The 17354-nt window shown below is 40.1% G+C and overlaps 1 protein-coding gene across 4 annotated transcripts in view; it reads left to right on the plus strand.

Moving 5' to 3' along the window:
• The window catches only part of LOC110973106 (epsilon-sarcoglycan-like), a 56191-nt gene that overhangs the window by 22942 nt on the left and 15895 nt on the right, over positions 1–17354 (plus strand). For all 4 annotated transcript variants that reach the window (XM_087134027.1, XM_087134028.1, XM_087134026.1 and 1 more), the window contains exons 2-8: positions 1537–1641; positions 3448–3602; positions 5916–5988; positions 11129–11321; positions 13052–13211; positions 14273–14478; positions 14876–14899. In XM_087134027.1, coding sequence (XP_086990153.1) covers positions 1537–1641; positions 3448–3602; positions 5916–5988; positions 11129–11321; positions 13052–13211; positions 14273–14478; positions 14876–14899 — 916 coding nt within the window. The remainder of the gene's footprint in view (positions 1–1536; positions 1642–3447; positions 3603–5915; positions 5989–11128; positions 11322–13051; positions 13212–14272; positions 14479–14875; positions 14900–17354) is intronic.

Consider the following 17354-nt stretch of genomic DNA (forward strand, 5'->3'; position numbering starts at 1 on the left):
CGGGTCGCTTTAGACTAAGCGGTGACCCTATCCTGTCCCTATGGATCTCACTCCATCGTTCTCTCTTCCTCTTCACTGAAGAAAAAAGATCAGTCATCAGCTGCGAGCAGTTTGCTTCTGTAGTTTGTCGCCGAAAAAGTTGCGTGTACTTCCTATCCAGTGGAAACAAAATCCTCTAGACCGACCCCTCTCTTATGTGAAGTTCACACCCCTTCTTGATGTAAATGGAACATCCTATCCAGAACACAGTTACTGGCAAGTTTCTTGCTGGTAAAATGCCATGACTTTCAGGATTGGATTAGTGTTGTCTGCACTTTGTGTTGAAGAGGAACGATTTTCAGTGCATTAATATTTGTAAGAACAGAAGATGCCTAAATTGAATTTGAATTTTTCCCCATTCATTTACCAACCAATCCAGTTTACATGTGCTGGTACATCTTCCATTCTCTTGTTCCTGTAGCAATAAAACTAGTCCACATGTTGGTAATTTGATTTTCAGTTAAGCTTTGCTTTTAACTTTTATACAGGTTACAAAACAGTGTGCTGTAAACTTTCATTCTTGACCATTTGGTGCAGAGAATTTGTCCAGAATCAGGAAAGGAATTAGCAGTAAATTTGTAATAAAATTAAATGTTACCAACAACTTAGGCACTTTTGTGGAGAAAGTCTTCCTGCTACATTTGTCTTTTTGTTCTGCCAATTTTTTTCCCTCTAATGCATTGTACGGTAGATGTAAAGTGAATTTGTGTTTGATTTGGCTTTTCTGGTCCCTTGCCAGCAAATCCCCAAACCGGGGATGAGTCAGCAGCACAGGATTCACGTTTGTAGCCTTAGAGGACTGGGGGGAAAAAAAGCACATCAAAATACCCACTACATGTACTTTTTTTGTACTTCATTATCGGAAGGAAAAACCTGATCAGGATTTTCCTTTTCTTTCTAAAATTTTGCTCCTGTGCATCCTTTTAAAAGAATTCTTGACTTCAATTTCAGCCTTGGTTCTAAGAAAAAATATGTGATTTTAAAACGTGTGGTGTATTGTCTTAGTCACGTTGAGGCCGGGCATATACCAGACAATACAACACTAAGTGCTCAGACATTTACACAGTTCAAAGGGAATTGCTGTCATTCCTCGATGTAGTGTAGGATGGTAGAAGGAACTCAAGAATTATCAAGGCAATAGTTGATAGTTCCCAACCAGAAGACAACATCAGAGTACAAAAGACATGGTGCCGTTTCTGACACTAGGTACAGAGCATTAGAAAGTGTTTCAACTGGATAAAACATCTGTTTTAGAGTTAGTCACTTCACGTAGTGCATCTGAAACCTGCTCCAGCTTGGCTTGAACTGAGTATTGCTAGCTCAGAGAATACTTCCCAGACTTTTTTCCCAAACAATGGACATCCAGTAACTTGCCCTAAAAGTTGTTCCCTCAACAGCATACATTTAAAAATGTGGACAATATGAAATGAAATATTATGACTGAAAAGACCTAGTTGAACAATTGTATTGTATCCTTTTGTTCCCTTTTTACCACAGCTTTTGTGTCCGCCATCTCTCTGTCAAGGGGCGAAGAGGCAACAGTCGGCATCAACTTCCAGTATGTCTTTGAGAAAGAAAACTTCTTCGGACCGTTCTCCTTGGGTAAATATTCTAACGCTCTGTTGATTCTGAACCTGCAGATACTATTTACCTCTTATCCTGAAGTCTTTTCACATTTGTTTTCCAAGAAATGTCCTGAATCAGTTGGATCAAAACACAGCAATCCAATAGAAATCTTCTGCAAGGACAAGAGACCTGTCATGGCCTGATGAACAAGATCCTATAGATATTGAATATCACCAGATTTAGCATTATTGGGTCAAGCGTGGTTACTATCCTAGGATGAACCAGAAGGAGGGCATGACTAAAGGGGAGGGGGAAACATTCCCACAAAATTGAGTTCGTTTTCAATTTTTGTAAGGTGAATTCCTTCAAGCTAAATTACTTCCCCACTTTTAAATTTTAGACTGCATCCCACATTGCTTACATTTTGGCAGTAGCCGTGTTGAGTTGCCGCAAAATTGCAAGGAAATGTTTCCTCAAGTGTACCATCACAGGTGAAATTAATTTCCTCATCACTCGCTTCCCTTCATACTTTCTCCACCATGCAATATCTCCATTCCTCTAGATAGGAAATAAAGTCTTTAACAGTTTGCATCTTTTTGTCTTCATTTGCTCCCATTTCATCAACCGATTCCCCCTGGTGACCATGAGAGAGTGACTAAATACCGATTGCTGATGGTTAGCAGGCCGGCGGATGACCAGTGGGAAAAACCCTGGGCATGTTGGAGGTCTAAAATACAAGATCTTTACTCATCCCTCCCCCATCATCCCCACACCTCGGGGGAATTTGACTCACTTTCATGCCAATGATCTTAATAAAGTGGCCTCTTGTGTGAAAAAGTCTAGAGAATACTTCAGACAATACATACAATGGATTTAAGGTACCGGTAGGCTGCATTTTGTATACATCTAGGCGCCCAGAATGTACTGAACACTCCAGGATTTTGAAACATCACTTGCAACTACCGTACCAGACTACAATGCTTTTTATAGAAAACTGCCTAAATATTCTGATCCAGGATAGCATTTGATAGTGGACAACATGGCTCTATGTGTTTTGGTTAAATGTGTACATATTCATGTAGGTCTCTCATATGACATCACTTCCTGTGCGTTGCCATTTGCATTGGTATTTTGGATGTGCAGTGCCATATTTCCCAAGGCAATTGGATCAATGCGCTTTTGTGTATTAAAGAACATTTTACACATTAGGAGCACTCACACCTGATAATTTTGAATTCGCAGTTGTAATTTTCCTGCAAACATGGCGTCCTATGACAGAGATACCTGCCAACTGTTCTGATTTAATTGGAATTGTCCAATACAGAGTGAACAGTACAGAGTGAACCATTGAAAATAAAAATCGTAAAAAGAAGTCACTGACCATGTACATATATGTTGTGAAAGTTACAGCCAATGGCAACATGGGAATGACAATTGGGGTTTGCAAAATGGTTCAACTAAGGCTGCTGAAATGCCTGTGAGAAAGCATTTGATGTTGAACAGGCAGTGGCCTTAGCACTCAGAACACCTGCTAGTTCTGAATCAAGCACAGTCATACTTCCTCCCACGTTCTCGTTTTAAAAAGGAAGCCAAACTTTTACCTAGATTGTTCTCAAGGAAAGTCCTTCCCATTGTAAGAGAACTTATGATGTTCCTGTGTTTACTGAAGTGTTGAAGACAACAATACTTGCTTGCATAGTCTGTGGTTCAATCTAAACAGTTCTGTTCGTAGTTATGTACACTCACATTACAACATGTTTTTGAAATGGTCAATTTATGTCAACAATCCTAATGACATTTACAACACTAACAATTCTCTTATCCTGACCCATGACATTTCAGGGCCCAACCAGCCCGGCCCACTTATCTACAAGCCCTCCCTTATTGGCAAACCAGGCCTTCCTGAGTGGTTGAGATATATCCAGACAGACCCTACCTGTCAGGCCTACATGTATGGCACACCTGATACAGATAATATTGGCGACATCACTCTTGAGGTATGGTGAGTGCTCACATGACACAAAAGTTTTTATTTATTGATGTTTTAACCAAATTTAACATCAGACATTGAAGTACAATGTTTTTGGTGGCAAGTTTTGGGGGGCATAATATGATTTTTTGTGGGGGGTTGTTTATAGCAGACATGTCTGTTTATTTTCTGCAGAAAAAAGATGAGGCCTCTTATTTAATTCTACCAATAAATTACTTCTAAGAACTTCACATACATGTAAAAACAAATGTCCTCAAGATTTCACAAAAGACCTTCATTGAGCAATTTTTTAATGGTACAGGGGAATATGTAGTTTCTGAAGGTCACTTCAAGACTACTCACTCTCTTGCGTGTGAAATTGTATGTCTCTATGTTCATTGTGACAGAAACGGATTTGGGGATGTCCTTTCTTTTTGAACTCCACAAGCTGGCAGATGTTCAGGTCTTATGACGTTGTTTCTTTGGCAAATTTCCGGTAGTAGCAGTCCATAGAAACAGAATGAGAGGAAGAGTGGAGGATCTAAGTAGTTCCCTGACCCTCCACAGCTGTCCTTTGCAATTTCCCTTTCAAGTCACAAGACTCAAGGAGAAAGGCCAGATGACATCTGTACTACTCTGTCTTATGCTTCGGTGTCTGTCCTCAGGGGACGAGAGTCAGATGCTTGTTTGAAACCCTCAGGGTTGAAATGTCCAACATTGTCTTGGCCTCTTTGTGTGATTGGCAGGGACTGGTTTTGGACAGATGATGTCATCATTTCTTGTGGAGACGTCTGTGTGTGTTTCGGTTTGTGTGTGCAGGCATGGCATACATAGTGTGGACCTCTGCGCAAAAGAAGTCCACATAATGTTGGGTGCGATAGCGTTGAGTTTGTTTTGCATTCAATTGGGGACCCTGAACAATTGAGGACAATAAGGTCCCTGATTGACAGAGGGTCCCCGATTGACAACTGTGTACAAGACATACAGTAAGGGAGATCTTCCATAAAAGTTTAAGTATGGACAAAAGTGGAACAATAGAGGGTCCCCAATTGCAGGCAAATACACACTTGTGTGTGGGTGAGTTTGTTTCTGCATTCAATTGGGAACCCTGAACAATAGAGGACAATAAGGTCCCCGATTGACAGAGGGTCCCCGATTGACAACTGTGTACAAAACATATGGGTGGTCTTCTAAAAAAGTTAAAGTACAAACAAAAGAGGAACAATAGGGGGTCCCCAGTTGCAGGCAAATACACACTTGTGTGTGTGTGCGCGCTAACCTTGTATACCTAGTGTGGACTTGTGAACAAAAGATGTCCACACAATGCAGGAAAGGAAGACATTCTGTGGAACGGACATTTCCCCTTCTCTGAAAAAGGGGTTTAGAGGCCTTTTGGGGTAGGGGTCATCTGTCGGAAGAGGAATAGGCAAGGAAACCTTGTACAAAAAGCCAGCTGAAAATCATGTTCCCAGTTCTAAGAAAAATGAATATTTTCACTGAGTTTTCTTAACTGCACAGAAAGAAAGGAATGTCCACAATAAGTAGATGTACATACACTGTAAGGTAAGTGTGAGTGTGGGCATGTGTGTTGTGGTTTGTTTCTTACAATATGGGATTTTTCTTGGAGTTTCAGATTATTGTTGAAATGTAACTGGGTACATGCTACTTTAAGAAGGCTTATTTGGAAAATGATTGTTTGATTAAAAAAAGTATAAATTGTTGCAATAACATTTGACAGTGTGGGGCTTGTTTACTTACATTCTGGAAGAGTGTATATTGTCTCATGTCACAAGAATTTGTTATTGTCTTAGAGCCAAATCTTGCACCAGATTTTATTTTCAAAAATAGAGAGTGGGGAATTGGTCTTCTGAGTTTGAAGCTTACTCCTCTAAACCTTATTCCTTACGTGGCAAACTTCCAGCTATTTTTCAAGCAGCTTGGTAGACTGGCATATCTTCTCTTCAGTAGAGGCAAACTTGTACATAATGCACTTCAGTGCTTTTCTTTGAAGGTGACCAGACCTTCATACAACTTTGCCCATCGCCTCTGCAGGAAGCACAGACTATTTTGGAGCTTTGGGAAGAGTATAATCACAATCCATGCTGTCACGAAGCAACATTTGTCATGAATTAAAGCTTTGCTTATTTTCAGCAAATGGAATATGGAAAATGTTCCAATACTGGTACTTTGCCAAAGCTGTGTTTGCCGGTATCAGCTTAACAGTCATCCAGATCAATATTTCATGAAATTACCCGCAGTTGTGCGTTATTTGATAAACTGTCTATTATTTACATTACTTTTGAGTGATTCATGATTTTTATCTGTCCTTTTGTCTTGACAGATCATAGCCCTGAACACAGACACCTACCAGTCTGCTCGTGTCAAGGTGCCGATATCAGTAACTTACCACTCAGGTATGCAGGTCATACCTGTATGGATGGCCTTTTTGGTTACCAAGCGAACCCTGACCCCCATGCATGGTACTTCTGTACATGCATCTTATAATTAATGCTTTTTTTCTGAGTACATGTTCCAGTAACCTTAGGAATTAGTTCAAATCTAAAACTTAAATTGTTTACTCATATTCCCTTCAAATGTTTGCTAGATGCTGTCCTGAATAATCCAAAATCCAACAGTATGCAGAAAGCCAATGTCCTATTCTTTGTTCGTGAAAAAAATGGGGACATTATCCAATGTGAAGTAACAGTGGCTGAGTTGTGCCCTCCCGATACCATCCAAATGTTGTAAACTGAATTGTCGGAGAGGAATAAATTCAATGTAGCCAGGGCCTGAAGAAGCATTTTTGGTAGACCCTAAGAACTTCTGCGCCCAAGGCATCGGATCAGATTCATAGCACTGTTAAAGCACTGGGGACTCAGATTTCCTGTTGATGGTGTAGGCTTTGCCAAGCGTGCATAAGCTGCATGTACTTTTCAGCTTTCCAAATATTGAAAATTCTAAGATACCGGTAGATGCTGAAACATTTGACACCAAAAACTGTGTGTCTTATGGCACCCTGGTACTTTCGAAGGTCCCACATTTTCTAACCACTAGGCACAAGTGCTTAATGTACTGTGCCCACTAAATCTACTAGATATTCTGGCCCCGAGTGGAACTGAGGATGGAAAGTACATGTGCTTGGTAGATACCAGCCCTGGTGGGATGGAAACCCCTATCTTCACAGATGTGTAAGTGGTCTTAGGGGTCATCCGTTTTTGTCGTCATTTTCACATGCGTACAAAGCGTACTGTTTTTCCTGGCCCCCTTCCCCCCTCTAAAAGAGGACAAAATAAAATGATGATTTCTCTGTGGTGCCAGAGGACCCATTGTAACTCACAATGTAAGGCTGTTAATGTGCAGAAGACAACCAGAGAGTAGTGGCAGGAGGAAAAACAATGTCCATGACAGGTCTCCACATTCACAGTTTTCAGATTGCCAGGGAGAAATTTCTTTTTTCAGTTCGGGCAAGTAAAATTAAGGACAAATTGCCCGATGTACAGGTTCTTTTTTCTTAAAATAAAAGTGTCCATTTTTTGTGGCCAAAAATAGCAGTCAGCAAATGTACCTTTGATTTGATTTTTTCCTTCACAAAAGCTTATAAAAAGTGGTAAAAGTATACAGCTATGTTACTTATCGTTATGTATATGTACAAACTTGTGTGTATTAAGCACGCATTTAGCAGGGCACCTTTCCACACAAGGGAAAATGCGTACATAAATAAACTGTAAAATACACCTGTGTCTGGGTTCCAAACCTCATTGCACGCACTGTGCAGCAGAGCTTTGGGGGAAGCTGCTCAAAGACTATCACACAGGGCTGTGATTTCAACGTTAGTGAATTTTGCCTGGTACTTCTGTGTGTACTTTTTTCATAATTATATGACACCATGCAAAATCATCGAGTGGTTAAGAAACAGCCATTGTCCGAACTTGTATAAATGATGCATCAGAGTCCTGTGCACTGTCTGCACAAGTGCAATAGTTGAGGGTGATAGTTGGGCGGTCTTTGATAATCATCATTTTTAACATGTTTCTAAAGCGTACGCAACCAATTCATCCCCTCCCCCAGCATGCGGTTTGTGCGCTGGTGAAAGTGTTGACAAAAATGGATGACCCCTTACATGTACTATCCATGTAAGATTTTCTATCTTGGTAGATACCAGCCTGTTGCAACCATCTGTCGGCAAGTTGGGTTTCCCTATTGTCATTTTTAACATCATCAGGCAGAAAGTCTCAGCAGCCTTTAATCTGCCTGCCTTCATTTTTCTCTCTACTCATACCAAACTCAATCAAAATAAATATTCATATTTAAAACCAAGGGTGAAGTGGTACTTGGTTTTCTATGTGTGTGTGCTCAATCATAATTTCTGTTGCCTTATATTTTTGTTCTTATAAGAAACTGAAAAGCTACAACACAGCTGATAAATTCTTTCCATACTCAGTAACTCCCATGAACACAGATTGTGTGTTTTTGGAAGTGAGTTTAAAACACTTATGACTCAAGCTGCAAAAAAGAGGCCTGGAGTCCAAGAATTAGCTTGATGAAGATGGCAAAATGAAGGCTATATTAAGTACATGTAGCTGTGAGTGGATAGTACATTGTAAGACCACTTACCCATCCGTGAAGACAGGGGTTTGCATCCCATTAGGACATGTTGTAGCAGTTTTGTCTTGAGTCACACCCATCTTTCCAATAAGTGTGAATGATGTTAACAAAGCATGAGCAGCTAATGTGCAGTGACAAGGTGAGTCAGTGACTGGAGATTGAACATTCCGACAGGTACTTAAGCCCAATGATCCTTAGCACTTATTTTAAATCTGACAAGGGAGCTGCCAACTTTTATGCTGTTCTTCAATTTCCTGTGTCAGAGCTCCATTGATTGGTAGGCACTGTCAACAACCTACAGCTGTATCATTACCCAGGGCAGCAACCAATCAGATTTTATTCTTCATGCATCAACTGTGACAAACACAGCAGTTTGTCTCAGACTGGTGAAAGACTTCTATCATCCAACAGGAATCCCCTCACACCATTCCAGTCAACTGCACCGGTAGTTATTTGATTCTCAATAATTTAAGCAGCGAACTCAGATGCCTCACCAAAGCAAACTGTTCCAATAGAAATATACAGATAGTTGAGCTCATCCAGCATCTGAAGGTTTGCTTCAGCATGTGTCCTCCATCTGATCGCATGTAACAACATTCAGAGGAAGTAGCCAAATCAAAGTCAACATGGTTCATATTTATTCCGTCAGCCAAAAGACGTCTCCTGCTTGGTGGTGGTAATCTGGATCTTAAACCCACAAGAGTTTTGTGACCTATACTCTAAAAAAGTCAAATGTGAAGATTCCACTCCCGTGTGACTTCATTAGTCTGAAGTCTGAACCAGGAAAATGAGAATCGGTCACAGAGGAGTCTTCAGCAAAGATTACTGTAATCGCTGGTTGGTGCATTCTCACTTAAATGTTCTTCCTTACTACCCAAGGCCTGTATGTTGCTCTCAGCCTGCAGCTTGTTGAAATCTTCAGACTAAAGGTCTTGAACACCCACTGTATCCGCCTTAAGCACAGAACAGACATAAACATCCCAGAGAGCTTTCCAAAAAACAAGTTTTCTTAAATATTAGTCTTGTCCTCCCTTACTCCAAAACCCCAAGGCAAAGTAAGACATATGTAGACGATAACAGGAAGGCAGGCCCTCAGGGGAAACCAATAGCTCATCTTGCTGAGCTCAAACAAGAACCAACAGCCACACAGGGCTTTTAAAGAAATGCCGTCAAAAGCTGGCAATTTGGAAGAACCCACAGGGCTTAGGTGAGGCTCATGTGATTATGGCGTGGGTTCCTGAAGACTGACCATTCACTCTCACCCAGTGGTCAAGTGGCCAGACTTCTTGATCCACCTGGTTAGTCCAGACACCAAGTTAGCCTGTCAACGGGTGGCATTGAAGTGTCCTGTGATTACCCATCTGTTGATTGGTTCTTGAACCCTTCTGTCTGCCATGATTTCCTGGACTATTCATTTTCAACCTTGGAGCGGAAATTTTAAAACTAAATTACATGTACCAGGATTGTGATAGCTTCTGCCTTCAAAAGTGCAGTCAACTCATTAGACCCAAAATGAATAGTGGAACCACAGCAATCAGACATACCACTTTTATCATTCATGTTCTCACAGTTTTATCAATATGATTATGATTCTAATATCACTTGAAATTTACACTAATTTCAAGTGTCCACAGACATACACGTATACTAAATATACATATATGTGATCATAGTATTTTTGTACGTGAGCCATTTTGTAAAGGTCTTTTGTATGACATTATAGATATTAAATTTCTTATCAAGAACCACGTTTTAGAAAAAGCGGTATTGCACTTCTAATTCCGCACACTTGGCGAAAATAGCTATTCAAGTCCTTTTATCATACCTGGTCTGTTATCAACATGAAAGTAACCAACTCTGCCCACATAATGTTTCTTCCAAGTTGCAATGATGCTATTGTGGCAAAGTCTCTTGCCTGGGGACACAAGGAATATGATTCTGCAGACTGGAACCCTGACCTCATGATTGACAGCAGGCAACAACCTTACATTATCCAAGTTTTCATTACATGCTGTGTATATTATGATGCTTCCTTCCCTGTTGTGATTTGCTTTTAAAGAACTTCTATTCCACAGGCCCAAGAAATTTCCCATTTTAAAGAGTTTGCAGTATTTCTTACGGTTATTTTGGAAGAGTCTTAAACATTAACTGAAACAGAAAATTAGGTTAGGATATATTTTGGTATGTAGGAAAGCTCAGACCTTCTGATAAGAGGTCAAGAACTTCTGTGAACCCAAGCAACGGAAGGGAATAGTACGACGTGAGCTGGTCATATATTATCTTAATAACATCAGGAAGAATGAAGACGGTTTTGTTAAGTCGAAAAGTTCACTCTTTAGAAATGTTTCTGAGAAAAGCGGGAGAGCTCTGATGACCAAAGCAATGAGAAATCCAATTGAGGTTCTTCACAGGCAGGAAATGTGAACAGGTTGAGACAGATAAGGGTGAAAAAAGGGAAAAGAGATTGAAATAGTTCTTTTGTTGTCAAACTTGGCACTATTTGAATATTAATCATTGGTTTTGAAAGAGATTTTGGATTGTTTTGGCCAACTGCCAATTGAAAGTATTCACTTTATTTTCTTGGCCAAGTCTATTTAGTTATCTCCTTTAAGTTTCATGTTCTTGAAATGCTGTGTTTAGATGACACATTGCCACTGATCACCACTGAAAGAACCTTGGCTTGGGTTGTTAGTACCGGTACTTGCAAAGCCTTGCAGAGATACAGTACCTTATTCATAGTCTAATAATAACATCTGCTTACAAATGTCACTGGTATTAAGAAAGGTCAGTGTATGACCTTTTCCCACACCCACCAATATAGGAAAATGTGATTATACCAGTACCTATTTTTTTTTTTTTGAGGAAAATATCAATTTTCAGAAATTTGGCTTTCAAGAAATGATCCCATCAGTGTATTGCAAAATACAGATTTTTTTTACATTTCCACAGATACTCCAAAGTACCTTGCTACGTTCTTCCTCAGCAACCAAAATGTTGGCGACATGCTCTCAGCAATCCGCCAACGAGACTTCCTCAATAGGTCAGGTTTGGTCTGGTCCACGCAGACGCCCCTGGTCATCCACAGGTTGAGGCCACCATCCGACTCGATTGAGCTTGGAAACCCCACGCCGGGGAAGGAGGGGTGAGTCATGGGAAACAGGTCCTGAAACTGTTCAGTCCTGGCTTGTCTGGCATTTGTACAGGTACCTAGCACCCACTAGTAAAAAAAAGTTGGGGCTAAGGTCCGTGTAGATTTTCATGAAACTAATGACCCAAAGGTACTTGGATTTTAAGTTGCGTCTGGAACTCCAACATGGCTATGTTGACTTCAGATTCACTCTATTTGAATGGGTTACATTTTGCTGAGCAAGGATTCCTGTTTTGTGGTGCACTCTTCAATGAAGTTGGTGTTAACGTGCAAGGCTAAGTTCTTCATGACATTGGCCGAATAGCAAATCCTGAATCACTAAGCCTGACCCTCAGATCTTTCTAAATAAACCAGAAAATTTTTTTAAATTTTACACGACTGTGGAAGATATAGCTTAGCAACTGTTGCATTCCATGGGGATTTTTTAGGTTCGGGGACAATTCTAAGGAAAGAAAAAAGCTTTGGGGAAAGAGGGTACAAGTACATGTATGTTACGATGAGACTCCTTAGAAGAAATTGCAGCTGGTGAACAAGCAAGGAACTTTTGTGCCCTGGGATAAAACTAGAAGTTGAAGTACATGTAAAAATTGTAGAGGAGTAAAGAGGCAAACTTGGGAGAGTCTTCTACTTGTCAAATTTATGTTTGGTTGCTTTGTATGTCACTTATTTTTATCCATGTAGTGGCATGTTTCGCAGTGTATTGGTTTATATTTGGCGAGCAGTCTGCACATGAGGTCAGGGATGTATTCGGATAGCTCTGTGCATGCCTTGAGGTTTCCCATTGAAAATAAGCCAAATCCAGGGGCGCTTTGCCAGCCGATCCGTAACACCATCTACCTGCAACTAGGAAGGAACTAATCCGCAGGAACATCCTGTTCCCTTTGGCAGGAATGACACATTATCCGCAGCGAGGTGGGGGGGGAGAGATGGTCGAAGGTTCAAGTAGATGGCATGGGGACCATCTTGTCTTAGCATATCAAACATCGACAGTCTTCAAGTCTTGAAGATTGTCAGGGGAGCAATATGGCTGACTGGTATTAGACTTTATTCTCCTGTACCTCCTTTTGATGAGAGGGGGAGGTTGAATTGATTTCTTGCATGTGTGGCCTTAATCTGACGAGATTCATAAAGTACAGTGAGCAACCACATCCTTTTGTATTAAATTTTTTAAGCCCAAATGTATGGATTAGGTGTTGAAGTGAGAGATTACATGTTTTATAGTTATTTTTTATAGCTATTTTTAGTGTCAGGAAATTGAACAATTTGCTGGTTCCTGCCTCAAAGCACCAGTACAAGAAATCTGTGCCTTCCATTTCCGTGCAAATTCTGTTAATATAAAAGGAAATTGCTGGTATACATTCTGTACATCATTACTGATTAACTTCACAGCTTATGTGTCACTTTGTGAACAACAAATTCCTTCACAACCTTTATGTAAATACCTATCTAATTCTCAAAGAATCAGCAGCCTCTTCTTGGTTCTAAGTGCATCTGAGAGCATGCAAACTTTAGAGGTAGAACTTGCAGGAAATGATCCCGCAACAATGGAAATCAACATAAATTTAAAATGCCTATGAAATATCCCCCTGCTAGGCAAAGAGAAGTCTTGTGAAGTTTGCTCCCCATCCTTGTTCACTTGTCACCGCTCACTGTTTTATTTCCTTAACCCTCAGCTTTTTTATATGCACCAGCTTTGTGTTCATTCAATTTCTTTTCTTCATCAGTGTCTACGTGACCATTGGCTCGACAACGCCCTTTTCCCCAGAGCTACTGGGAGTGAACGCAGAGGCAACCAGCAACTGCGTCAATGGAGCGTACGTGCCGTTGAAACTGGGCAGTGTTTTCCCGCCGACATTTGCGGTTGACTGGTGCCGCTTAGAACTGGTATGCAAATAGCAAACAGAATCCAACCGTGAAAGGTCAAGAGGTTAAGTTGTTGACAGTGTTATCCATGAAAGGTCACAAGTTGAACTAGATTTGTTTGGAGGTTGGAACGTGCAAGTCTGTGCCTTACACATGTATTTGCAACTGGCAAAGATGTATTTGCAACTGGCAAAGATGTATTTGCAACTGGCAAAGATGTATTTGCAACTGGCAAAGATCTGGACTTATATGCACATAGCTCTTTCCCCTCATAGATCCCTCTCATAAACAAAAACGACACGTTTATGTATAATGACACCAATCCGCACAATTTACAAAATGTTCTGAATGCACACATTGCTTGAAATTTCTTTCATGTATGGCATACATGTAGCCAATGTACATCATGAAAATTTGACACTGAAAATGCCAGTGCATTTGACAGTCTGTAGGAAGTGATGTCAGTTGAGAGAGACTTGTATTTTGATGTAGTCTAAGTGCTGCTTTGCCATAATGTCCATAACATTTACTTCTGTAAAGATTTGTCCATGTTTTGTTGTATGTTGGGTACATAAATTTGGTGTTATAAGTTAAGTTGGTGTTATAGACCCATGGGAAGTTTTTCAATACGTGGCACAGGGCGTGCAAGTGCATCTTCACGCATTGGTTACTTAGAAGCATTCCATCTTTTTAGTATGTTTTTAGTAATCCAATAGTTGGTTTGGGTTGAGATGTTTGATTTTTAACTAAATGTTGATTTCTGATAAGTAAATGAATCTACTTTCGACCTTTCAAACGGAGTATGTTATGAAATAAGGAGATGAGTAAAGATAACTGGAGCATGTCATAGGTCAAGCATGGACATTGTTAGGCTAAATATTAGTTACCTTAGAACTACTCACCAGCACGTACATCCACACAAACTTGTATGACAATAGGATGCCTGTGTCATGATCCGGTCAGTTTACATGTATGTCATCAGGGGTCATCTATCTTTGCCTCCCAGACTGTCCCCAGACAAGGTCATGCAAGTGACGTTGATGCAAGTCAGCATCAAGGCTACTGTCTGTGTTTCTTTTCAGACCCAAGCAAACAGGTCATCCCAGCTGAACACACCTTCAGGCGCCAAGCCGGTCACCCTGGGCGGTGAGTACCATCCTCCAGCGCTGACCAACGAGCCGCCCAATCACCTGGTAGAATTTCTGCTGATTGTCATTCCGCCGCTGGCCGTGGCATTGATCTTTGTCATTGTGCTGGGCGTCCTGATGTGTAGCTTCAGGGGTAGTTCGTAAGTATCACTTGCCAGAGTTAAATTCATGGCCTTGAAACCTAGGTTGCTAAATCTGTGTTGCTCAAAGAACACTAGCTGAGAGTACCGATGTAAATTAAATGATTGTTTATTGGTTGGTTACTCTGTTTCAAAGCACATTATCTCACTCTACAGGTGCTCATTGCTTTTGTCCCTAAGTGAGGTGTTTTGATGCTGTATCATCCATTCAACTGTGAAGGCACATCATCCTGAAAAAACACTTATTTTGAATTCCCAGTCTTAAATTCAAATGCCCCAGTTTTGTTGTATATCGGTTACCAAAACTTACCAGACTTACTGCATCAAAGTCACTGTTTGTCTTGAACTCTCTTTTTCCTATTATTCACAGTTTCATCTCTCTTATTTTCCCTAACAGCAAACATATTGCAAGAACTCCTGAGTAAGTACTTCCTCGTGGTAATTGCTTGAAACTAATTTCTGTTTTCATTTGTCCATGTCTGATTGGTTAACTGATACTCAAGTGTTTACTCATAAACTTCAACTCTAAAACTTACTCATTTTCAATTTATTCGTGTTTGACCTGCAACCGGTCTATCATATTATTTGCCCATATTGATTAATGTCCAGTTCATTTTTTTTTTAAACGAAGCAAACAGAAGTCTGAAATAAATTCCCTCCCCCATCATAATTTTTATGTTAAACTGGCCCCAAGCAGCATTTCTGAATGTTTCTTTTTACCTGGCCTCATTCTGGTGTGAATCCATTGTCATGTACATTTAGCATGGACTAAAGTTCGGTATGACTTGTTTCCTGTGAATGCTATGGCATTGACATAGTACCATTTAACAGTTGTGAAGGGTTACTTCACTCCTTTTTTCACCAATACCCGTCACCGTTTTGCACAACTCTAAATTGGGTGAGAGTTAATGTTTCCAGAGTCACCTCAGGGAGAAAGATGTGGCCTGTGCCCATAACAACATGTATATCCCATAGTCGTAATCTTGAATGACAGCAGCTTTAAACTGACTGGTCAGTTTTTCAACTTTGATTTTCATGAATCAAGTGTGCAGATAGCACCCTAGAAATAAGAAAGGGCATCAGTCTGTATGAAAGATTCATTGATGCAGAAATGCCACAGTGAAACAGTTTCAATTGGCAGGAGTTTCTGTGGTTGCCTTGATAATTTTTTTTAGACTGCGTGACTGCTACAGATGAACAGCGCCCTCTGTTGTATTGTTCAATGGGTCACCAGCGTCCATCCATCACTCACGTTGCCATGACCACATCCTGGCGCAGGAAACATATGTCCTTATTAGATATCCTCTTTGCTGTGACATTTGCACTGGTCCCCTGCTAGCCTTTACCAAATTTATAGTTTCAATCTATCTTGGGAGGACAGCGTTAAAATTAATTTATGCATTGCCATAAATCATGTGCGGATAGTGAGCTTTAGATGTTGGTTTAGCATCATGCATTACAGTGACTTTTTTGCTTCAGGCAGATGATTGCTGTCATCTTTTCCCTCCTTTTTCCTGATAACAAACAACCAGAAACTGGCCTAATACTTGGACCCTTCGTAACTTGAACTGGCCCTTGAAAACGTCACAACTTCTTGTTGTGACTTTGAAAAGTTCATTGACATTATGACTGCTTGTGTCAGTCCCAGCAATTTGATAACAATCGGAAACATTTTTACAACATCATGACCTTCTGCTGTCCATTCTATTAAAGCTAAATAGATTTGATGATTTGAGGAAACTGGAGGACTGTGCAGTGCGGCAGAAGCTATGTCTATGTGGGGAGCATACAAAAGCAAAAAAGAAACTTGGAATTGTTCCAAGTGCTTACACATGTGTTTGTACTGTTTTACAGGGTCTGAAATTATATAGAAATCCTGTATAATTTTACAAACGTTTTTGCTGTAGATTTGAAACAAATTTGATTTTGTTAACCCTCCTATGCTGAAGTCACTCTTTGGGTCACTTGGTAAACACTTCAAAGAAGCACAGCTGTGTTGTGTTGTGCACTGCACCAACATGCAAGAGAGTGACCTTGGGCACTTGTGCATATTTGTGCTGTAAAACCAAATGAGGGTTTTAATAAAATACACAGATCTTTTTGTTTTGGGCTGTACATGTAGGTTTTCTTGATTTTTTTTTTACTTCTTGATTTTTCTTTCTTGATTTTTTATAAATAATAAACATTGCCATCATTGCATTTATTAGCATTTCCAAACATCGTATTGTTTTCATAATAGTTTTAGTCTCGGACATTTAAAAGTACATGTACATGTATTTCCATTGCTCTATTTTAACATTCTGCCAAATCACTAATTTCTTAAACAAGTACAATCTCTTAATATCCACCGTCACATATTGAAATTGTTGGTTCTTTTTTTGTAAGTAGTCTTTTTAACCCGTTCATTGGAATCCGGACAAAAAGCGACATGTATGTCCTGGTAATGGGATCAGTTACTTACTGACTAGTGCAGTCATTTCCATTCCCTTAACTTTACTCATAAAAAAATTGACCTTAGTACCTGAAAGCCCAAATGTGTTTCTTTTTCACTTGCTGGATTTACTTTTTACAGAGACTGTGAAGAATCATGGCATTCTCTTCTTGGAAATTGAAACAGTCACGGCATTGACAAGCTGAGAAAGCACCTAATGGAAAAGTTTGTCCCAGCAGTACAAAATCAGATTCATATTTTATTCCCACGTGGGACATCAGACATAATTGGACACTGAACCTGAGGACATCTTGGGTGTGGTCATAGAATGATCCACAGTGTTCTCATGAATGACAACATTGCTAAACAAGAATCACTTGGTACCATCCCAACCTTACCATTGAGCACTGTTTGATCAGTAATTAAGTTGGCACCAGTGGGTTTC

Source organism: Acanthaster planci, linkage group LG03, assembly GCF_054643075.1.
Source record: "Acanthaster planci isolate LZ-2023a linkage group LG03, COTS_SCS, whole genome shotgun sequence".
NCBI classification, from domain to species: domain Eukaryota; kingdom Metazoa; phylum Echinodermata; class Asteroidea; order Valvatida; family Acanthasteridae; genus Acanthaster; species Acanthaster planci.